The following is a 22,357-nucleotide window of genomic DNA, read 5'->3' as shown; positions in this document are numbered from 1 at the left end:
CCTGAAGGTGGAAGCAATATAAGTTAAAGTGATCATGAATGATAAATTTTATGAGTCAAAACAAATAAGAGCAACAGGACAAGGAAAACTGATTTAAAATAAATCAGACTAACGAATTAAGAACCAGCAGCTAAGGTGCCATGGGAAAAAAAGCTAAGAGAAAAAGTTCAAGCAAGCTCAAAGTATCTCAAGGCCGTATTAAAGGCAAAAGTGAGAATGATTCCAACATGAAATGAAGACAGGAATATTAAGAAGCCAATATGGCTGCATCAGGAGCTCTGTAACGACTAGAAATTAGAAAAGAATCCCATAAAGAGTGGCAATATGGATAAACTGTTGAAGGGTACAAAAGAACAGCCAGAAGCATGTAGAAACAAAATGAGGAAGGCTAATGCACTAACAAAGGACAAAAACAGCACGCCCCCCCCAAAAAAAAAAAAAGTAAGCCACAGATCCTCTATTTACCAAAGAGCTAATAACAGCTTTTGGGATGTCATCAACAAGAAGCGAAATATACATTTTGTGTCAGTCTTCACTAAAAACATTAATGGTAACCAGCTACTCAATATAAGTAATATGAACAAGGGGGAAGGAATAAAAATGGAAACAAGGAAAGAGAAGGGTACAGAGTATCTAGGTAAATTAGATTATTTAAGTCAGTGGGCCAGATGCAATTCATCCTAGTGTATTTAAGGAACCAGATGAAGCAATTGCTTGACAACCCTTGGGCAATATGTGACGTCCCACAAGCCCGGAGAAGGACAAACATGGAACCTATGTTTGAAACAAGAAACAAAGAAGGACCAGGGAATTACAGATAATCAGCCTAACTTCAATGCAAAGATACTGGAACATATAATTCAGCCACCAAGCTATAAGCACATGAAGCGTTATAGGGCTATAAGGAAGTCAGGACACTCCTGACAAATCCAGATCATGGTAACCTAACCCAATTTCTTTCTTTGACAAGGTTGATGGCCTAATGGATAAGGGAGAAAGCTGTAAAGACAATATATTTTGATTTTAGCAAGGTTTTCGACACAGACACACTCAAACTAGGGAAATGTGGGCTAGATTAAACTATTGTAATGGAGACGCACAACTGGTTGAAATATCATAGTGAAAGTGCAGTTATCACTGGTTTGCTGTAAAACTGGGAGAGTGCATCTAGGGGAATCCAAACTAGATCAGTCCTGGGTCCAGTATCATATAGTATTTTCATCCATGATTTAGATAATAGGGTGGAATTAAAGTTTGCAGGCGATAGCAAGCTGGGAGAGGTTGAAAGTGCTTGGGGAGGGCAAGTTTATAAATCAAGATGACCTCAACAAATTAGAAAACTGGTTTGAATCAACAAGATGAAATTCAATAAAAAATAAATGCAAAGTACTTCTCTTAGGAAGGAACAATCAAATGCACAGACTGGAATAAATGGTTCACGTGACAGTACTGCTGAAAAAGAGCTGGAGGTTGCAGTAGATCAGAAGTTAAATACATCTCAACTCTACGGTCCAACTGCATGCAATGTTGAAATCATTCTGGTGTGCATTAACAGCAATATCATCTGTACAACATGGGAAGCAATTGTTCTCTTCTACTTGACATTAGTGAAGTCTCAACTGGAACACAGGTTTAACCCCAGAAATCTGTAACTCTCTTGCCCAGCAACATCTGTGGCCTATCTAAACCACAGCAGTTACTGGATAAGAGAGCCCCAGCAGCCCAGAGCAAGAGCCAGCTGAGAGTCTTGCAGTGGGAGCCATGTCCAGGGAGATGGCAGGGAGCAACAAGCAGAGATCTGGGGAGCTTGCAGAGGTGGGACCAGTGAGCAGATAGGGCCAGGCATTAACTTCCCTTGGTCCAACAAAAATCCATGGTTCAGGACCACTCAGGTCCCAAGGATGCCAGACTAGGGAGGTACAACTTATACTATGTTCTATGCTGGTCATTTCAGTGAACATGAAAACTTTTGTTGCTCTCTTCTGGACTTTCCAGTTATACAAGGCTTTGAAACAAATTGACCTGTAAGGAGAGGTTTAAAAAAAAAATCCCAGAGAGAGGCCCTGATAAGAGACTTGTAGTAGGTTAAGGGTTTGTTATAATGAGGATAGTAATCAAATGTTTTTTGTATTCACCAAAAGGAGAATAAAAGAAATAGGCTTAATCTGCAGCAAAGGAGATATAGATTAATTATTAGGGGGAAAAAAAAGAAAACCACCACCTTGCTAACTATAAGGATGGTTAAGATCCAGAATAGGCTTCCAAGGGAGGCTGCAAAATTCCCAGCATTGGAGGTTTTTAAGAGCAGGCTGCACAGAGATGAGATCCCTTCCAGCCCTACATTTCCATGGCTGGGTCTACACTACAGAGTTTTGTCAACAGAAGGGGCCCTCTGTCGACATAATTCAGGGACCATCCACACGCTTAAAGCATTCTCTCTACAAAACTCTGCATTTTCCTCGACGGTATTATCCCTCAAAAATTTGAGGGATAACAATCTCTGGACAAAGTACTGTTGACAAACATGCAGTGTAGACACTTCTGTCGACAGAGAGAGCTTTGGGTTGCTGGGCAGCCCTCTCTGCAGAGCTGCCATTCCATTTTCTGGCACCAGAGGACAGTGCAGCTTGGCAGTTCTCTGTTGACAGAGCAAAGTTGCATGCAGATGCAACCCATTGACAGAATACTGTCGAGATTTCCCTGTCAACGGTAACTTCTGTTGACAGGTGCTTCTAGTGTAGACATAGCTTATGAGTTTGTGTACAAACACAGGAAACAAACATCATCATCTTATACTCAAACCCATGTTCTCATTTTAAAACTCCTTTCCTTTGTTATTTCTGTCTTCTGCATCCTATCAAAACTTAGGTTTTCAAAAGAGGACTACTGTCAAACATTTACACACAATGTTGAAATAAATATACACTATTCCTAAATATTTATGTTGATGCATTTGGATAAGCTACAAGCCACTAAATTCCTAAAATGGGCTAATAACAAGTGTGTTTATTTGTAATGTTACACTGGGATAATAAAGGGGACAAGTTGCGCTAACTGGGCAATGACAATAACACATTTGTACACACCTGTTTTCCCATGCAAAGGTCTTAGCCTTAAGTGCTAAGAGTTTTACATTGATACGCTACTTCTGATTAAAATCAATTTAACACAGGCCATAGAACTTCTTCAGGCATGATGCATGGCAGACACCTCGGTGATGGGCCCGCCATCTCTGACGAACTTATGGAAATAACTGAACCTCTGAAAGACCATTGCAAACACAAGGCAATAGCCCTTTGTCCCGTTAGGCCAATCATGCCAAAAAATGCTCAGACACACAGTATAATCTGAAAAGACAGTTGAAATTCCCAGCAGCCAAATCTGTTTGTTTTCTCTTGAGGAGTAGGTCTAAATTACCCTACACAACTGCATCCTTTTGAAGCATGGACACAACGTGAGTTTCACTTTTTCATTAGACCAGAACTCCTCTGACAATGTAAGTTATCAGTTAGCTTTCCTGCATACATCTATAGTATTAACAACTTAAATAGAGGGGATGGAAGCATACGCATTCTTATTATATATGGAGTCATACTGAGAAACGTTAGGAAACACAGTCATCACCCTGTACTGGGCTCTTCCAATTCCAATAGAATATTTTTCTGTGGCATGAATAACGTACTGTAGCATGTTCTAGCAAAAGATCTAAGTATGTGTTACAAACACTAGCTACTCTCAACAATCTTGGGAGTTAGGCAAGTATATTAACTCTAATTTACTTATATGGCAATTCAAGTGGAGAAAGACAAGCTGAAAGTCTCAAAAAGTATGTAGCTGGGTCAAAAGAGGAATGCCAATCTCCTGACTTCAAATCCTGTGCCTTTGTTGCAAGTTTACACATATTTTCTCTGTGGGGTTTTTGTTGTTTTGGGTTTGTTTTTACTTTCGTTCCTTCCTTCCAAATCTGAAGACTAAATTTTATCGTGCTGTAAAAAGAGGAGCTGAAAGAAACTAGGACAATCTGAGAAGGGGTTGGGGGGGGAAGGCAAAGAATTGTCTAACCACTAGACAACCCTCTCCTCAGGACCTGGAACAGAAATCATGATTTCTGAGTCTCACCATTCTTTCATCAACTAGTAGCTGGGAAATCCATTGGTGAAACACGCCCATCTCCTACTAGCAGGTGTTCCAAGTAGACAAAGGCCACCTCCTACCACCAGTGACTCCATTAGCTCAAGTAGCACGTGTCTGTGCTGTGGATCTAGAGGTTTTAATGCTGCTCACCAATCACGTGAGTCAATATGGTTCAATATGATGGAATTCACTTTTTCCTAATTTGATTTTTAATATGAATTATTTTAAACAAATATTAATTTTATAAAGTAAAAAGTAGGCAAATGCAAAATTACAGCTGTCTCTTGTGTTTAGTTACAGTAAGAGCCTTTAACTGCATGATAGCACAAGCTGTTCCAAAAGACCCCATCTAATTCAGTGCACAGGACCTAATTTTTATTAAGAATGCTGCTACAAGTTGCTGTCACTAATTTTCTTGGGTCATTGTTTCACAAGAGTAAAGGATAAGTTCAGCATGTTTCATGCGTTCATCCTTATCCCACTTCAAAAAAGCCAAACAAGACAAGCATTTGCGTATTTTGGCCAGTCACGTGTTGTGAAGTCTAATAGACAAGGGAGAGGAAAAACATTTCTCATCTGGAAGTCTAATGACTCGCCACATTACACAGAAAAACTGATATTTGTCACTTTACGTTCCAACTGATGCCCAGATTTGCTTTATTCATAAGTGTAGTAAGTCACGTTTCATGATATTTAATATTGTAAATATTAAATAAATAGCTAAATAAATTCAAGCTTTTTTTCCTAAGACTATCGCTGTAACAAACTATTCACATAAATATGCAAAACTGAACAGAACAACTTTATACACAGTTAATGACATGACACGACATACATGAAACACCTACCTTAGCATCATCGTCACTGAAGAGTGAGCACCAGGGAGAGTTCACATTTTTAATAGAGAGCTCAGATGAACAGGTAAAAAAAGCAACTTGAACCAAATCTGTAATAAATCCAAATAAATACGTGATAGACAACAGTTAAGGTTATTTGCTCTCTAAAACCCATTCCCAACATCATGCCCCTGTTACAAAGAATATAAAAGAACATGCAATCCACAGCTCAAACACGTAACAGAGTGTTTCCCAAACTTAGAACATTCATGCACTTCTTTCGGGACTTCGACCACATTGGCATACCCCCTCTCCCAGCACCATCCCAGTGATTACCTCTTGATTTTTAGTAATTTATTTTCTGTTGCGTACCCTTTGAAATCCTTTCATGTACCACCAGTGGCATGTGTACCATGCTTTGGGAAACAATGACATAACATATAATAAGGCTCTAATTTTGCACTATGGGACTACTCAAATGTTTGTATTATCACTGCCTTAGATTGTAAGCCTTTGACAGGGCATGGACATGGGAGTGTAATCATGACGTGTTTAGTGATTCACATCAGCTGATGTATGTATTATTAAACTGTAGATGATGATTATGAGATATGAAGGTAAAAATATGTTTACTCCCTTGGAGTATTAGACAGCAAAAACAGATGCACATCTTGTCTGAGTTAAGATAGTCAGTCCAACTAAGTTCCTTGCAAGTTTCAGGTAGAAAAAAAAAGCCACAGATGACTAACTACAGAAATCTCTTCTCTATGAATGACCCCATAGGCTGGCACAAAATGCGCTATTAAACAGGTACAATGCATTGCCAGCTACTCTGATCATTCCTATATGAGCAATTATTTCTCCACTTACAAACCTGCTGCAGGTACCAGGGCTAGGAATTCTTCAGGTATTTCAATAGCACCAAAAACATAACTTAGGTATTTTGTTATAGCTTTCTAACTGTAACTTTCTACACAAATTAGCATAGACAATGGAATGTAAAACTGGAGAGCTTCAATGTGGAAAAACAAAAATTTGCTGCATTAAGCCAGTTTTAGTTTAATCATAGAATCATAGGGCTGGAAGGGACCTCAGGAGGTCATCTAGTCCAGCCCCCTACTTCAAGCAGGATCAACCCCAGCTAAGTCATCCTGGCCAGGACCTTGTCAAGCCAGGACTTAAAAACTTCTAGGGATGGAGAATCCACCATCTGTCTAGGCAACACAGTCCAGTGCTTCACCACCCTCCTGGTGAAGTAGTTTTTGCTAGTATCCAACCTACACCTCTCCCTCTTTAACTTCAGACCATTACTCCTTGTTCTGCCATCTGACACCACTGAGAACAGTTTCTCACCCTCCTCTTTAGAGCTCCCCTTCAGGAAGTTGAAGGCTGCTATTAAATCACCCCTAAGTCTTCTCTTCTGTAAACTAAACAAGCCCAAATCCCTCAGCCTCTCCTCATAGGTCATGTGCTCCAGCTTCTTAATCATTTTTTGTTGCCCTTCGCTGAACCTGCTCCAGCACTTCCACATCCTTTTTATACTGGGGGGTCCAAAACTAGACACAATATTCCAGACGTGGCCTCACCAATGCTGAATAGACGAGAACAACCACTTCTCTAGATCCGCTCGAAATGCTCCTCCTAATGCACCCTAATATGCTGTTAGCCTTCTTGGCTACAAGGACACACTGTTTACTCATACCCAGACTTTCATCCACCATAACCCCTAGGTCTCTTTCCGCTGGACTGCTGCTTAGCCAGTCGGTCCCCAGACTATAACAATGCCCAGGATTCTTCCGCCCCAGGTGCAGGATTCTACACTTCACCTTGTTGAACTGCATCAGATTTCTTTTGGCCCAATCCTCCAACTTATCCAGGTCACTCTGGATCCTGACTCTACCTTCCAACATATCTACCTCTCCCCCTAGTCTTGTGTCATCTGCAAACTTGCTGAGGGTGCAATCCAGTCCCTCATCCAGGTCATTAATACAGATGTTGAACAACACTGGGCCCAGAACCGAGCCTTGCGGCACTCCGCTTGAAACTGACCACCATCCAGATACTGAGCCATTGATCACTACCCGTTGGGCCCGACCATCAAGCCCGCTTTCCATCCACCTTATAGTCCAAGGATCCAATCCATATTTCCTTAACTTATGGGCAAGAATGTTGTGGGAAACTGTATCAAAAGCTTTGCTGAAGTCAATGTATATCACATCCACTGACTTCCCCGTGTCCACAGAGCCTGTTACCTTGTCATAGAAGCTAATCAGATTGGTCAGGCAGAACTTGCCCTTGGTGAATCCATGTTGGCTTGGATTATGTGCTGTGCCTGATCCTCAAGAGAAAAAATTTTTCAGAAGTATGGACATTTAATCTATGTCAAGTTAACATGATCTGTGGGATAAATGGGAAAAGCTTTTCTACAGTAGGTTCTGTGACTGCATACCAACAATTAGTATTCTTTACCATAATAATGTGTTTAAGAATTTAAAATTAACACTAGCAAAATGGAATAAAACTAGACTGTGTGTGTGTTTTGGTAAAATTAAAATTACCTCACCAAGTTTTTTAAACTACTTTTATTTTTCCTTAAAAGCAATCCAAAGTTGTGGGTTCTTTTATATCTTTGGTCCTTCTCCCCAAAAGGATCCTCAGTTAAACTGTTTAAAATTGGATCTCTGTAACTTTGTATTTGTCAGATTTATATGAGGGTACACTACCCACTTTGGCTTTGGTAAACACAGTCATTTTTAAAAGTTGCCCTTTTCAATTAGTGAAATGATGTGCTGTCTTAATTTTTCCAAAAGCCAATAAAGAGCAGTTTTAACTATTTGTTCTTCATAACTATCTGAAAATATACTAGCAAACAACATTTACACATATTAAAAAATCAAAACACAGAATAAATACACTACCTGCATTTAAATCACTCACTGGTAAACACAAGGTAGCTGCAATTTTTTCCAAAACCCTTTTCATCTCAGGTCCCTCTTTGAAGGCATCTACTTGGTACATAGCTGTAGTGTTCTCTTCTACGCAGGTTACAAACTTCTCACAATAATCAAAGAATCTCATTAATTTGTCATTAATCTCAGTCTTCTCATTCTCAATGTCTGAAAGGAAAACCAATTTTTAATGGAAAAACCCTACAGTACACACAAAAACAAACACAACATTTTAAAGAATTCTCTGACAGATTTACAAAACAAACCAGCAGATATGTAGCACTTTAAAGACTAACAAAATTATTTATTCGGTGATGAGCTTTCGTGGGACAGACCTACTTCTTCAGATAAAAAAAAAAAAGTTTTTTTTTTGTTTTTTGTTTTAAACAAAAGTTGGTCTGGGGTCTGAATGGTGAAGCAACCTGTCAGATACTCCAACTGATAACAAAAACAAGATGTTACAAAGGTTATAATTAAATTTCTTAACTAAGAAATTAATTGGTCTTCCAGATTTTAATTTTGCATGTTAGGTAGAGATGTGCAAAAATCGATCTGTCTGGGATCTACAGTCAACCCCTGTACTCCATGCTATTGTGTGGAGTAAGGGAAGCGGACAGAAGAGTATAATGACTTAGTCTATTCTAGGGAACTAAGTTGATTCTGGTATGTCAATTCTAGCTACGCAAATGCCGTAAGCTAGACCTGCATACCTGATATTCACTTATTTCTCTAGTTTAGGCTTAGCCTAAAAAAAATAAAAACCTGCATTTGCTTCAACTGTATGCATTTCGAGCAGGGCTCTAAACTTCTTTCCCAGATAGGCACAGAGATTCTACTGAGAACCATGCTAACCAAACTATTTTTAAGTTCGTCTACCCTATAATGGAAACATTTTCTTCTCTGCCTATTATATAATTTTAAAAACCAATTTTATTACGTGTCTGTATGGCTGGAGAGGTCAGTGGGAAGACAAGGGCAGTGAGCCTACAGAAAGCTGTTTCAGAAAAAGGTGGCTTCCTTTACTCCAGGGATAGGGAACCCCAACAAGTGGCTTGCCTGGATCAGCATCCAGACCACTAGACGGTCAATGGTGTGGAGCCCTGAGCTTCACAGGCCAGAGTCACCCAAGCCAGGACTGGATTGGTGCATGTGCTCTGCTTGCCAGGGGCAAGAAACAGCTCCCTGTGCCACAAACCCTTCCCTGGTTGGGGGATAGTAGCACTACACTGCCTGGAGAAAATTTTCCCCCCATTGCCCAGACTCCACTTCACCATCCTGTGCCTGCACCCCCGCTTCCCCCTCAGGCTGCCAAACCCCAAGCCCACACCTGCACCCCTCTTCTCAATCAGCCCCCCCCCGTGCCCACTCCTGCACCTTCTCTCCCACTCACACCCCACAACCCAAGCCCTCTTCCTGACAGCCCCCTCCCACACCGAAGCCCTCATTTTTGGCCCCACTCTAGAGCCCAAATGTACTATCCCTAGATCTGCCCAACCCCCCAGCTCTGGAGCTGGCATGTAAGAGAAATAACAGGAGCTTTTTTTCCCACCCCGCAGCTTGAAACTAAGTCACTGAGGGATTTTTTTTTTTTGCTTCTCACTTGTATGACCAATTTATTTTTCTTTGGGTCAGTGGCCCCCAACCCAGTCAGGTTGCCCACCCTGGTGTTATGCAGTAGTGGGTACCAGGCCCCCTTCCCTCGTGTGTGTTTGTGTGTTGGGCTATGTGTTTCTGCATGCCACACTTCACTTGAGTCTTGGGGCACCAAATATGTCCCAAGCAGAGTATCACTTTCCCTGTTCACAGGCCAGGCAGGCAGGGCTCTACTTCATGTACCTAAGCCAACAGTTTGTACCAGGGGACCAGGCCACCCCCGGCCAGGACCCTACTTTCTCCACTCCCCAGAACCTCCCATCAGTGCTTAGGGCACCTACCGGAACGCCCTGTAAGCTGAGTGCTGGAGAGCCACCAGAAGAGTCAGGGGCAACCCAGCTTATCAGGAGCGTGCCTGGATCCAGCAGCCCCGTCCTGTCCATGGGTGGTGCACATCCGTGCATGATAACATTTATTCCCCGGGCAGCTGAAAAAATGAGGGGAACATTGCCCCCTCCTCCCGCTTACCTGCGGCCGGGAGCTGCGAGTGCAGCGCCAGGTGGAGCCCCCTGCGGAAGGCGCCGCTGCTCTCCACGCAGCGGTGCTTGGAGCTGCTGGCGAAGGCGAAGCGGCGCTGCGGAGCCAGCAGGCCGGGGAAGCGGGCAGCCAGGCGCCGGGCCAACCGCTCCATGTCGAGGCGGCCCTTGGGCGCCAGCCTCCCGTCCATGTCCGGTTGGTACCACATGTCCCAGCGCGCGAGCTGCTGCGCGGCGGGGCAGGCCCGCGCCTGGCCGCGGAGCAGGCGGTGCAGCTGGCCCAGCTTGCGGATCTGTTTCTCGGTGGGGAAGCGGGTGCCGTGGCGGATGAGGGCGCGGAGCTGCAGCGGGACGCAGGCGGCGGAGGGCAGCAGGTGCCCCGGCTCCGGTGGGCCGAGGGACAGCGGATCCCGCAGCAGATGCTGGTTCACCTCCTCGTACCGGGACTTGGTCCCGAAATAGCCGCTGAGGTGGGACGTGGTGGCTGCCGCCTCCCGCGCGAGGCACACGCGGAGCAGCAGCAGGAGCAGTAGCGAGCGGCGCCCCGAGAAGGGGCAGGGGCAGCAGCTGGCCATAGGGAAGGCGGCAGTGGCGGCTCTGTGCGGATCGCGAAACGAGCCTTGCGAGGCGGTTCCGGGCCAGCCTCTGCAGCGGGGCCGTGCCGGGCCGGGAACAGGCTGCTACGCTCCGCCCCGGCTCCGCCTCCAGCCGCTGCCTCAGTTCCGGGCCCAGCCAGGCCCGGGTGGTAGCTGCCTCCTTAGCGCCCTGTGGTGTTGGGGCCGCCCGCAGAACTGGCTCCCGCCTACCCTGCGAGCCGACCCCCTCCCCAGCCGTCCTGGGTTTGCTGGGCCCTGGGGAGAGGAGAGGCCCTAACTGCTGCTCCTGCCCGTCACAGCCCCTCGGGCAAACCCGAGCCCCAGGGCATTTGAAGGAACTCGCCAGCCGGAGGATGAGGCCTGGTTCCAGCCTAGAGAACTGGAGGAGGAAAACCCCCATCCCCCTTCTTATGCGGGGGCCTGGTAGGTTCAAACTTCAAGGGGTCAAATGCAGGCTTGGAAAAGGCGCTCCAGCTCCCTTCCCTAGCACTGCCTGGTTCCCTATCTTCTCCACCACCCCCAGCTCATGCTGCTCGCCCCTCAGCCTGCCACGTTCCTAACGTCATTCTCTAGGGTTGCAGTGCTTATCTACACCGAAAAAGGCCTCCAGCTTTTCTGAGCTGCCCTGCTGCTGAGTGGGCATCCTCTGGACCAAAAGCTGGTTTCATTGGCCAGGTCCATAGCAGCTGCAGAAGGAGGGGATCTCCTTTTAGAACCTCTGCCATCCAGCCTACCCCTTCATGAGTGGGTGGTGGGGTCTTCCTTTGGGAACAGCAGACTTGGAGAACTCTTTGACTGTGGTCTGACAGATGGTGTGGGACTTCACTGCATTTGGACAGGACATGGGGTTGTCCCCTCTGTGCTTCCCTTTAGCACGTTCCGGATGAGGGCAGCCTTACCCAGTGCTTCTCTTCCTTTACTCCCTCTCACCCATCATTTTAGATCTCTGGAGCTCATTGTCAGGCCCTTTCCCTACAAGCTTTCCTGGCTATGCCCAACACAGCACCAGTCAGCCAAACACCATCTGGATAGTTCAGGTACAGACTGCATATAGACAACATCTGCATACTCTGATGATGGATACCATCTACTTCCTTGCCCTTGTGTCCTGTGGTACTTACTGCATCTATGACAGATAGGCAGCTCCAGTAGACCAGTCTTTATTCAACTCTAGTTAAATGGTCATTGGGGATATTAGCAGGCAGCTCTTTCATGGAGTCGTGAAAGCAGGTGTGTACCTGGTGCTCTTCAAGGAATTCTGACACCCTATCCTTTCTGCAGCGAGAAGGAGACTCTGACATACATCTGTGTAGAGCTCATCAGGCTGCAATCCCTTTTCCAGTTCCTGTAGAGCCTCTAAATAAGGTTCTGACTGCACTTTTCCCATTACTTGTTTATCCTATCACACCTTACCCATGCTTTCAGTGTTGTGAGAGCTCCTCAACTCTTCCTGACACGGGCCGAGATGGCCATCCACTAAAGCAGGATGGTAGGAGAAGGGTTATTTTGTGTAAGATCAAAGTATATATTGATTGGGGCTGTGGCTGGACCCTTTGGGGCCCAGGAGAATCTGTATGCAGTTGATGAAAAAGATTTTAAGAACCACTCATCTGAGTTGGGGTTGTTCTGTGCTGGTATAACATCTGGGAAGTCTCTGGGTTTGCTTGTGTGGCTTCTGGCTGGCCAGTGAAGCTGGAAGAGGTACTTTTGTGGCTGTTTGGATTTGCCTGAGTGATAAGGAAATCCCAGCCTGGGGCTGTAAGTGGCCTGGTTTTAAGCAAAGATACCCTGGATTAATTTCTCTAGCTGTGCCCAGAAACCTTGTCATATTACAGCAAGTGAGGGAGTTCCACTAGAGGACATGCAGCAAGCTTTATCATCAGAAGAGAAAGTGATGAAATGCTATGTTGTCTTAGCCCCCACTCGATGTCATATTTAGTTTGATTTCCTGCAAAGGCAACTGAGCCATTCTGAAGCACTTTCATACTGAACATGGAATTTGTGCTTCAGTGGCATTTCAGAGACAGTCCAGTATGCCATTGTGGGCAGCTCCAAACCATGACACACAATGTTGAGGGAGCGCAAAATGACTCACTTCCTGGAGATCTTGGTCTCTTGAACACAGTTGATAATACCTTTAACTTGGCTTCACCAGACTGCATACACCAAATAAATATTGGGAATATTTCAGAAAAGAAGGTATGAGGGGTGGAGCCCAAGAACATCCCAGCACATGTGTTGTGTGGGAATGTTCCAGAGGGCTATGGCTTTCCTTGCAGCAGAAGAGCCAAAATACTGAAAGTTATTTTTGGAAATATTAATATTTCAGAATGATCACTCACACAGGGACATTGCCACAAAATTAATATAACCATAAATTCCTACATTAAGATCAAAAGCCAAATACTATTTCACATAATTGCTCTAAGCATGTTAAACAGCTTAAAGATTGGGCAGTTACTATGCCCAATTTTGTAAGAAAGTATTCATAAGGATGTGATCAGTGTACTTACAAATAGGCCAAGCCTTGGGAAAACATCTCATCCTTGCCTTTTCAACCATGATTAGGTAGAATCTAACAAAGAATCTTCAAATTTAGAAATCTTTTTACACCCTTCAACAAACAAATTGCATAGCCAATTATTGCTTTAGTTAATGACCAATCTGAAACAGTTCATTCTTACTTCCAGTCATAATATAGGTAAGATTTACATCTCTTCCCCCTCTCCCAAAGGCCTCTCCTTTTTCCTGGTAGTCAATTGCTTTTTCTTTTCAGCTGGGTTCAGGTAGGCCTTAAATTAAGACTTAGGAGTTTAGGAATGTTGATGTTGGCTTCTTCTAAGATAGATTCTGTTTGTTTTATTTGACATCTGCAGTCATTTCAGTCAGAGGCCTTTTTAAAAACTTCCCTTTATCTCATTAGTTATTCTTTGAGCCAGACATCCTCCTACTTTATTCTTTTTTTCTTTTTTTTTTTTTTTTTCATTTATTACTGTCCCACCCTTCCTTCTATGTGGTAAACAGCAATTTTTCTTTCGGACATATATTTCCTTAACCAAACATGAGCTAAGCCAAATGCTTTAATTTCATATTTATTCAACAGTTTTAACTGTAAACTGCAAAGAATTGTTTTAGCTTCGTCGAAATTCTAGGAATGCAGTTTTCCTCTCATTGGTAAGTGACCCTGAATATCTTTGGATAACTTGAATAGTGATTCTACACAAGAGTGTAACCTGTACAGCCACTATCTTTGTTAGGCATCAGTGATGCACTCTAAACTGGGAGGGCACATGCGTCGCGACATAGAATTCCGTTGACTTCAGTTGCATAAGCAGGGCAATAAAGTCAGTAGTCCCCTTCATCTAGTTGTGGGGAGGCAGTGCTTCAGCTCAGATTACAGCCTTCCATGGCATCATTATTCAGATCTTCAACTCTCCCACAGTGAGGGGTTTGAGCATTTGAAAATTTTTTTAAAATATTTAAAACCCTATTTACATCACACACCTGTCTTTGAACAGACCTGGGAACAGAGAACAAAAGCAATTTCTTATGCTGTTGGGGGGGGATACACATACCAGTAAGGACAGAGAAACAAAGACACTTAAAGAGAGAAGTAACAGGGGCAAGAACACAGGAAAAAGGAGGTTCAGCCTGGAAATATAACAAATAACTCTATATAATACTAATGTCCTTTTCCTTTATTGTCCTTTATTATATGTCAGTTTGTAGCTATGTCACTCTTGTAGTTAGTTATCTGCAGATGTTCCCATCCTGAAATATCCAAGCTCATGTTTCTGTGATTGGTGGTCATCATTATGGATACGTTCCCCATTAAACACTCTATTCCAAGTTCTCCAAAACTTAGGAAACGTTATGCTAGTTACTTGTGCCAAAGTTAGTATGTCTCAAGACTTATGCTAACTGAAGTCAGTACCCTCCAGAATACAGGCCTGTAGGTTCCTTCTGGTACAGCTAAATGAAAGAAATGGTAAAGCTAGGTCTATAAGCTACATGTCACAAACTTCTCACTGAGCAATGAAAGACTTTGGTTAAGAGAAATGCAGTCCTTTTTCTGTTTAAAAAAATAAAAAGAGGAGCTGCTACTCAGCAAGCACCCTGCACTGCACCCACCCCACCCAGGCAATCCCACAGCTGAGGCTGCTGAGGTGCCAGTGTTTGGTACTGGCAAGTACCGGCACAAAAAAAAAGCACTGGTGAGATGTATGGGTTACACGTCCCCCATGACACATCCAAGCTAATATGGCACAAAGCCATGTTAGAGAAAGCAGTGCTGCTGTATAGGCAACTTTGGAAATGAAAGAACAAAAGGAGATAGCCCATGGCAAGCCCTATTGACAGAACTAATGCTGCTCATTGATTACAAGGCAGAAATAAAGCTGTGTACAAAAAAGAACTAACTACAACAAACACCTGAACACTGATTAGCTAAGATGAATTGGGAAATTCTCTCACTGCTGAACAGAACTACAACACATGCTGACAAGTTATGTTAGGTCAATACAACAAACACAAATCAGTAGCATGGTCAATTTAATAAAATTATTTCTACCTTTTGGGGCCCAATTCATCCAGCTATTTATGCACTTGATTAGTTTTAATTACACAAGTACTCCCTATGAAAACCTGGATTTGTCTGTGTGTAATAATTTTGCAGTTTATCTCTAATTCCTGCTGTGGTCATCACCAGAAAAAACACTTGATTATCTCCACTTTTCACGTGGAGCCAGAGGGGATCTCAGCCTACTCTTCTATAAATAAAGGTGGTTGAAATCTCATCACCTAATATGCTATTTTGTTAGTCTTTAAAGTGCTATATGACTGCTGTTTTGTTTTGATAGAATACAGACTAACACAGCTACCTCTCTGTCATTATTCAGTGTTGTACAAACAACTATTAACTCTGGACTATGTGAGGAGTTAGCATTGCAGTACAGATTTCAACATTGTTTACTTTGTCTTTTTGTTTTATTTTATAAGCAGCATCTAATTTCAAAGTATTTATTTACAACCTAGGGTTTTTTTGCTTAGGAATTTTAATTTAAATTTTGATTTCTCCCACCACTGATATTAGAGAGAAATTTTTGGACAATCACTCCTTTTATTTTTTTTTCTTGTCTCCAAGTGACACTCCCCCAAATCCTTTAAATGGTTGCTTCTTTTTGTTTCTATCTTCTGCCTTTCTCTCTCCTGTTTTCTCTGGAGTTGGGTGGTACAGATTGAACCTTTCTTGTCTGGCACCATCAGTGGTCCAGCATGATTTTAGTTAGTCAGAAGTCCACTTACCATGGGTTTGGCCAAGTTTCCCATGGCCCCATAAAGTTTGTTTACAGTCACCGCTACTGACTCTTAGTGTTCTTTGCTGTTATTTAGCATACCTTGCACCTAAAAGTCTTCTTAGAGCCCAGGAAGCAGTGTAAGTGTGCTCTCCTGACCTTCATGCCAGCACACTCCAAAGCCTGAGTTCTTTGAGCATTCCTCTGTTGTATCCAGCCTCTTATCCACTGGATGCACATAGCATTGCCATATTTGCAGTCCCCAAAGGAGAATACACTGCAGCTTACCATTTGTGCATCAAAATACAGTTCTACTTAATTCACAGCACTTATACTTACATTCTCAGTAAAAAACAAGTTTTAACAAAGGACAGATTCAAATAACAGCAAACAGAAATATTGAAAACAAATAATTACATATAAAATTCTAATGCATATTCTAGAGCCTGAAGTCAGCAAATAAACACACTCTTGTAAAATGAGGGGTACTTCTTTCCCCAAAAATCCTTCTCACAGAGTGTTGCAGTCAAGATGGCTGGCACTCTCTTTTCATGAGACCCAGATAATGACAGCTAGTTCAGGTAAAGGAAGCTCAAGCACTCTAGATATGTTAGATCCATCCCTTGTTCTTTGTGCGTAAACAGGATTTCCCTCCCCACGCCTCAGTGTTCACCCCTTCCTGTTAATCTCTTCTCTTGAAGTCATAGCAAGCCCTTCATTAATGTGTGACTCAGTATACGAGTATCGGAGGGGTAGCCGTGTTAGTCTGGATCTGTAACAGCAACGAAGGGTCCTGTGGCACCTTATAGACTAGCAGAAAAGTTTTGAGCATGAGCTTTCGTGAGCACAGACTCGCTTCATCAGATGCTGGTCATGGAAATCTGCAGGGCCAGGTATAAATACGCCAGAGCAAGGCTGGGGATAACAAGGTTAGCTCAGTCAGGAAGCCTCACCCTTCCTGACTGAGCTAACCTTGTTATCCCCAGCCTTGCTCTGGCTTATTATACCTGGCCTTGCAGATTTCCATGACCAGCATCTGATGAAGCGAGTCTGTGCTCACGAAAGCTCATGCTCAAAACTTTTCTGTTAGTCTATAAGGTGCCACAGGACCCTTCGTTGCAGTATACAAGTAGACTTCTGTTGTAATACACATAAAAGTCAGCCAGTGTAAAAGAGTGTCTCCAATCTACTGTCTGATGGTTTTTCAAAATGCAATAGTTCTTGAGGTCCTCAGCACTAAGGCTAAGTCTATACTGCCACTTCACTGTGTTGCAACTTTTTGGCTCAGGGGTGTGAAAATACCCCTTAACTCCCCAAACGCAGCAAGTTATAGTGCTGTAAAGCATCAGTGTAAACAGGCTCCCAGCACTGTTAGCTATGGTCCTCATGGAGAAGGATTACATAGAGCACTGGAAGAGCTGCCTCTCAGCATCCCTGCAGTGGCCATATTTTCACTTGTAATGTGTTATCGTGGCAGCGCTTTAATTTTAGAAGTGTAGACAAAGCCAGAGATCAATTGTTACCCTCCATTTATTCCATTTAGAGGGAGAATGGCTTGTGATTCACTCCTTGCCTCCACAGGATATCTTCTCTGATCTATGCCATCCCTTCCTTTGCCAGGCAGGTTAACAATATCCACACTTGTCCCTGAAAGTGAGGAAAAAGTGTTGTGGTGAACTCAGATGCTTGTGTTCCCTTAAGCCTCCCTTCCCTACTGAAGTCTGTCAGAATCTGACACAATGGCTACGTCTGCACTAGCCCAAATCTTCGAAATGGCCATGCAAATGGCCATTTTGAAGATTACTAATGAGGTGCTGAAATGCATATTCAGCGCCTCATTAGCATGCCACCAGCCACGGCTCTTCAAAATTGCCTCCCCAGTTTTCGAAAGCCCTTCTTCTGATCACCAGATGGGGAGAAGGGCTTTTGAAAGTGGGGGGGGTCCTTTCAGAAGGTCCCATCTCCATGGGCAGTGCACAATTCGAAAAGCCGCACTTTCGAATTGCTGCGGATGCTGTTATGCTAATGAGGCGCTGCATATTCATTGCAGCACCTCATTAGCATCTTACAAACCCGCTCATTAACATGCCTAAGTGTAGACCCAGCCATTAGATTTAGTGAGATCTGTTCTTAGCTCTTTCAGCGCTTTATAGCACAGGAGGCAGTTTTCAGAGGCAGGAATGGTAATACATTTCAGAAATTGCAGCCTTCTCAGATCTAGTTGAGGACAAACATCATGGTGATAAAATCTTAACTGTCATCTTCCAAACTTAGTAAAATCTGGAGTTCTCTCTTAAACACCTACTGCTCCATTTTCCTACTGTCTTCATCAAGGGTGAATTAATACAGGTGAAATTTCCAACTGGTGCAACAATGAACAGTTTAAGATTGTAGCAGAGCTTAGAATGTTACTATGACAACCTGTGCACCAGACTACCATGGTTTAGATAAAATTTTCAGGTTATTGCAACTATAAAATGGGCTAATATGCGTTTCCAAGCACTCCGAAGCTGGTCACTGACAGGTGTAACGCTGTACCCCATTTTTCAGATGAGCTAAGGCCCAGCGGAATTCAGTGACTCACCTCTTAGGAACTGTGACCTTGTAGGCTAGGTAGTTATTCTAGATGCATTAGACCTGATTACTGGTACTTTGATATTTACTATGCTATGAATGTCAGCAATTCTTCCAGTTCTTGAGCTAATGGTAGTCTGTAATTTACAGCATGTCTCATTACCTATGTCCTAAGCCATGTCCTCTGTGCAGTGAGTGAGGTGGGGGCTCAATAAAAGTGACTATTGACCAGACCAGCCCCTTCCTGTGGAGACTTTTTTTCTAACTTCTTTATCAAAAAAGTAAAAAACAAAAACCCATTTCCCCATTTATCTACACAAAGCAACATGTGAAATTTGCTTAAAACAAGGAAAATTCTAAAACCAAACACCTCATTTATAAAACTTTGTGGCTACATGACAAATGCATCATTTTACAAAACCCAAGCCCTCTAAAAGAAAGGAGGTATAACACTGAGCAGATAGGAAGCACTTTGTATTTATTAGGTACAGACAACACTAATTTAACTCCACTGCATACAACTGGAGGAGGAAGCTGGAACATGCCACTAATGAGAAGTAGGCTCAGCTGGGCAGGAACAGGTGGGGCCAGTGTAAAGCTTGGGGTGGTGATGAGCCAGGAGGCTACTGGGCAGTGCTGAAGGAAAGCAGGCAGTACCCTTTTGTTGTGTGTCATGATGCTGGTACATCTAGAGAAAAACAGAACCAGGCATGAGGGGAAGCACTCTGGGGAAGGAAAAGTAAGAATTAAGAGAGGAAAGCTTTGCACTGTTGAGTTGAGGGTCCTGCATTGGAACCTGGAGTAAAGTGTGAGCAGGGTTCACCTGCCAGCCGCTGAGAGAATGGCCCTGAGAAAGCAGAAGGGAAGATTGACTAGAACTGCTAGGGAAAAGGGATTTCATTACCCTCAAAGAGTGGATGGCCAAGTCACACAGAGAACACTGTGGTTCCAGGGATGACGGAGGAGCTGCAGACCTGTCAAAGGGAGAGAACAACGATGTGGAAGAAATCCTTGTCATTTCCAAGAGTGGCCAGAAGGAGGTGCCTGACCACCAGTTTCAAGGCAGAAGCTAGAAAGGCTCTGAGAACAAACAAGATAAAAACTAATTTTAAAAAATGGAAGTACACTGAAGATAGCATTAGCATAAGCATTGTCTATGAAGGCAAAAGAATCATAAAACTTAAGATCATGGGAAAAAATTCTCTCCAATACATCAGACATTCAAAAATAAAGGCATGTCTCTGGCTTTCTAGAGGTGCCATCTCCTTGGCCGATCATGTCTGGCCAGCAGATTAAAGAAAGGGTGAGCAATTGCAGTGCATGGAAATGCAGGATAAGTAACAGAGACAACTGCAGCATCCCTAACACCATGGAGCAAAGCAGAAATTAAACTTTTCATTACTAAATAAGGTAATTCACCTCTTTCCTCCTCGGGCTACCAAGGAGCAGGCAACACTCAGGGGCATGCCTGGAGGCTTTAATATTATGGGAGATCCTGAGTGTCCCAGTGGTGATGGTGAATAGTTGGGAATCCTCTTTACATTCCTCTACTACAGTCGCTATTTTTAAGGGTATTTTAAATGGTGGTGCCTTTGCCTGGCTGGTCCCTGAACCCGCTTATGTGCCTTTGGAACCTCCAGGAATACTTATTCCAGTAATAATCTGGATTTAACTCCGAACCATAATTGATCAAATTAGAGTTAACACAAACGTTTTCTTAAGTTAGGGAAATAGGGTTACCAAAAAAAAAAAAAAGCTTGAATAAAATTAATGAACAAAGTATGTGCACAGAAACAAATGAAACTTATTGAACAGGCATTTACGCTGCCATCAGTTATCCCATCCAAGGGCATACACTCCTCTGACACTGGAGCTGGTTCCTGCAGCACTTTAACAGGCACAGACTACAGACAACTACTTTTCTGCAGCAGACTTTAGTGTCTTGTAACAGTTGCTGGACTGGGAAGAAGGTTCCACAACTGCCCTGAACTGGTCTGTTCAACCACAGGCTGCAGCGTGCCCTCAGCAGCAGGCCTTAGCTTCCCAAAATGTGGAGATCATCACCATCTGCTCTCCCTGCCTAGCAGAAAAGCCACAGTTGCCTTCCTTTTGCTAAGGCATCATGGGATTTGTAGTCTCTAGAGCTAGATTAATGCATAAAGGATCCACCAAGTGAGAGCCCGAGGCTCCTATAGATAGAGGTGGCCAGCACTACCACATCATTGTAAACTACTTCTCAGACTTCTGTCAATTAGATGAACTGTCAGATGTTATTGCAATGACCAACACAAAGAAAGCAGTGAGAGTTTTTAGATATTATATGTGTTGCAGTGTCAGAGATCTGACCCCAGTTTACTTGCAAATTACCCAGGAATGAGAACTCAGTCTTATTACAGACAGTGAAATGACAAAGTTGAATCAGCAGTTAAAGTTGCTAAGACTACTAAAAGCTGTAGAAAGAAAAGAAAATATATATGTCTGTTTTGGGAGGAAAAACCCTCCCACAAGGTTTTAATAAGAGCCAGATACAATGCGTGCATCTTGATATTAAACATACTTTGGTGCTTCTAGCTCAAGCATATGTTACAACTGCCATTGGAGGGAAGGAGTAGCAGACAAAGGGAGAGACAGGCAAAGGCCAAAGTTTACAATGGCACACAAGCTAAAGATCTCCCAGAACTACAAATGGGAGACCATGTCAAGATCAAATGACTTGGGACAAACCATTGATTTGGAAGCAAGCTACACATGACCAGACAAATCCTCATACAGATAACAGCATACCACTGGATGAGCAAGTTCACCCCCTACAAAAGAAACATGAGCATGCAGAGGGGTGAAATGTGCACTCTGCTGAGATATGAATATCAAGACATGGAAAGAATGCGGGCCAACGAGTGACCAATAGATAGTGGAACAAAGTCACACGAGTGTTTCATCTGTCAATCATCAAGCACTGTGAAAGTGGTTAAGTACAAGGCAGTCTCTCCCACCATTGGAGACTCTTGTTTGCTTAATATCCAACTATCTTCTTTATTGAACTATACACAAAAATTTTGTAGTGTACAAAATATTGAAAAGAGAAAAACTCCTAAATGCAGAGGAAAATATTTTACCAAGCAAGTGAAGAGTTAATGGAAAAAGTTCTATTGGTATGAGAGACTTTATGCTAAATGTACATGCAGGTTTTTTAAATGCTGTGCTCCTAAATGTGACAAAAAGAGTGCTAGCACTAGAGTAGTCTGAACAGTTGATTATTTATTAAGCTTTTGAAAAACCCAGGGAGAGGGACCTTATTTCAGATTGGACTAAAGTTTAAAAAAATGTGGTGAATTAAAGTAAAATTAATTTTGGCTAAACAAAACATTTAGTTTAAAACAGTTTTGAGGGTATAACACATTTTTAAAATCAAAGGAAATATCTAAATGAGAAAGGAAAGTAAACAAATGGAAACGTTTTGAATTTTTTTTTCCCAAAATGAACAGCTGTGGGGAAACTGGCATGCCTATTTGAAATAATGTGACGTTGCTGAATCTGCATTCTTTTGCAGAAAATTTCAGCTGGCAAATGGTGCAAACCTCCAGGTTCAATAAATCCATTTTGAGCAGGCAGCACTATCTTACAATGATGGGTAGACACTTCCTCAGAGAACAGTGTGCTCTACATGGAGGAAAATACAAAGCCAGAACTTTGTATAGACTGACTCTGTCTCACTTCTTGAATATTGTAGAAAACTTGCCACTCTCCCTCAGAATCTTTTGCAGTGGAACATACCTTATAATTGCATTACATTAGTATTAATTATGAAGAGGTGTCTGTTCAGCTACTTTGATCCTCTGAATAGAC

General features: G+C 42.9%; 2 protein-coding genes and 1 long non-coding RNA gene across 11 annotated transcripts in view; 1 reads left to right on the top strand and 2 right to left on the bottom strand.

The window, feature by feature from the left end:
* Window positions 1–10,728, bottom strand: part of MINPP1 (multiple inositol-polyphosphate phosphatase 1) — a 68,982-nt gene extending 58,254 nt beyond the window's left edge. For all 5 annotated transcript variants that reach the window (XM_075000345.1, XM_075000344.1, XM_075000342.1 and 2 more), the window contains exons 1-3: window positions 10,040–10,728; window positions 7,889–8,086; window positions 4,983–5,080 (exon numbers count right to left, since the gene is read on the bottom strand). In XM_075000345.1, coding sequence (XP_074856446.1) covers window positions 4,983–5,080; window positions 7,889–8,086; window positions 10,040–10,622 — 879 coding nt within the window. In that variant the 5' untranslated portion in view covers window positions 10,623–10,728. The remainder of the gene's footprint in view (window positions 1–4,982; window positions 5,081–7,888; window positions 8,087–10,039) is intronic.
* A 4-nt stretch (window positions 10,729–10,732) lies between these two features.
* LOC142016130 (uncharacterized) overlaps window positions 10,733–22,357 on the top strand; it is a 40,987-nt gene continuing 29,362 nt past the window's right edge. Inside the window, exon 1 of one of the 2 annotated variants that reach the window (XR_012646305.1) lies at window positions 10,733–11,066. This is a non-coding gene — a long non-coding RNA (uncharacterized LOC142016130). The remainder of the gene's footprint in view (window positions 11,067–22,357) is intronic. The other variant, XR_012646304.1, reaches the window with a different exon arrangement.
* Window positions 18,979–22,357, bottom strand: part of LOC142016128 (multiple inositol polyphosphate phosphatase 1-like) — a 47,259-nt gene continuing 43,880 nt past the window's right edge. For 2 of the 4 annotated variants that reach the window (XR_012646300.1, XM_075000346.1), the window contains one exon: window positions 18,979–19,199. The gene's annotated coding sequence lies outside the window, so the exon portion shown is untranslated. Of the gene's footprint in view, window positions 19,200–19,415; window positions 19,592–22,357 lie in introns of those variants that run through there. The other 2 variants (XR_012646301.1, XR_012646302.1) reach the window with 2 other exon arrangements.

The sequence above is a fragment of the Carettochelys insculpta genome, chromosome 7 (genome assembly GCF_033958435.1).
Source record: "Carettochelys insculpta isolate YL-2023 chromosome 7, ASM3395843v1, whole genome shotgun sequence".
NCBI classification, from domain to species: Eukaryota; Metazoa; Chordata; order Testudines; family Carettochelyidae; genus Carettochelys; species Carettochelys insculpta.
This window is presented reverse-complemented; position numbering and strand designations above follow the sequence as displayed.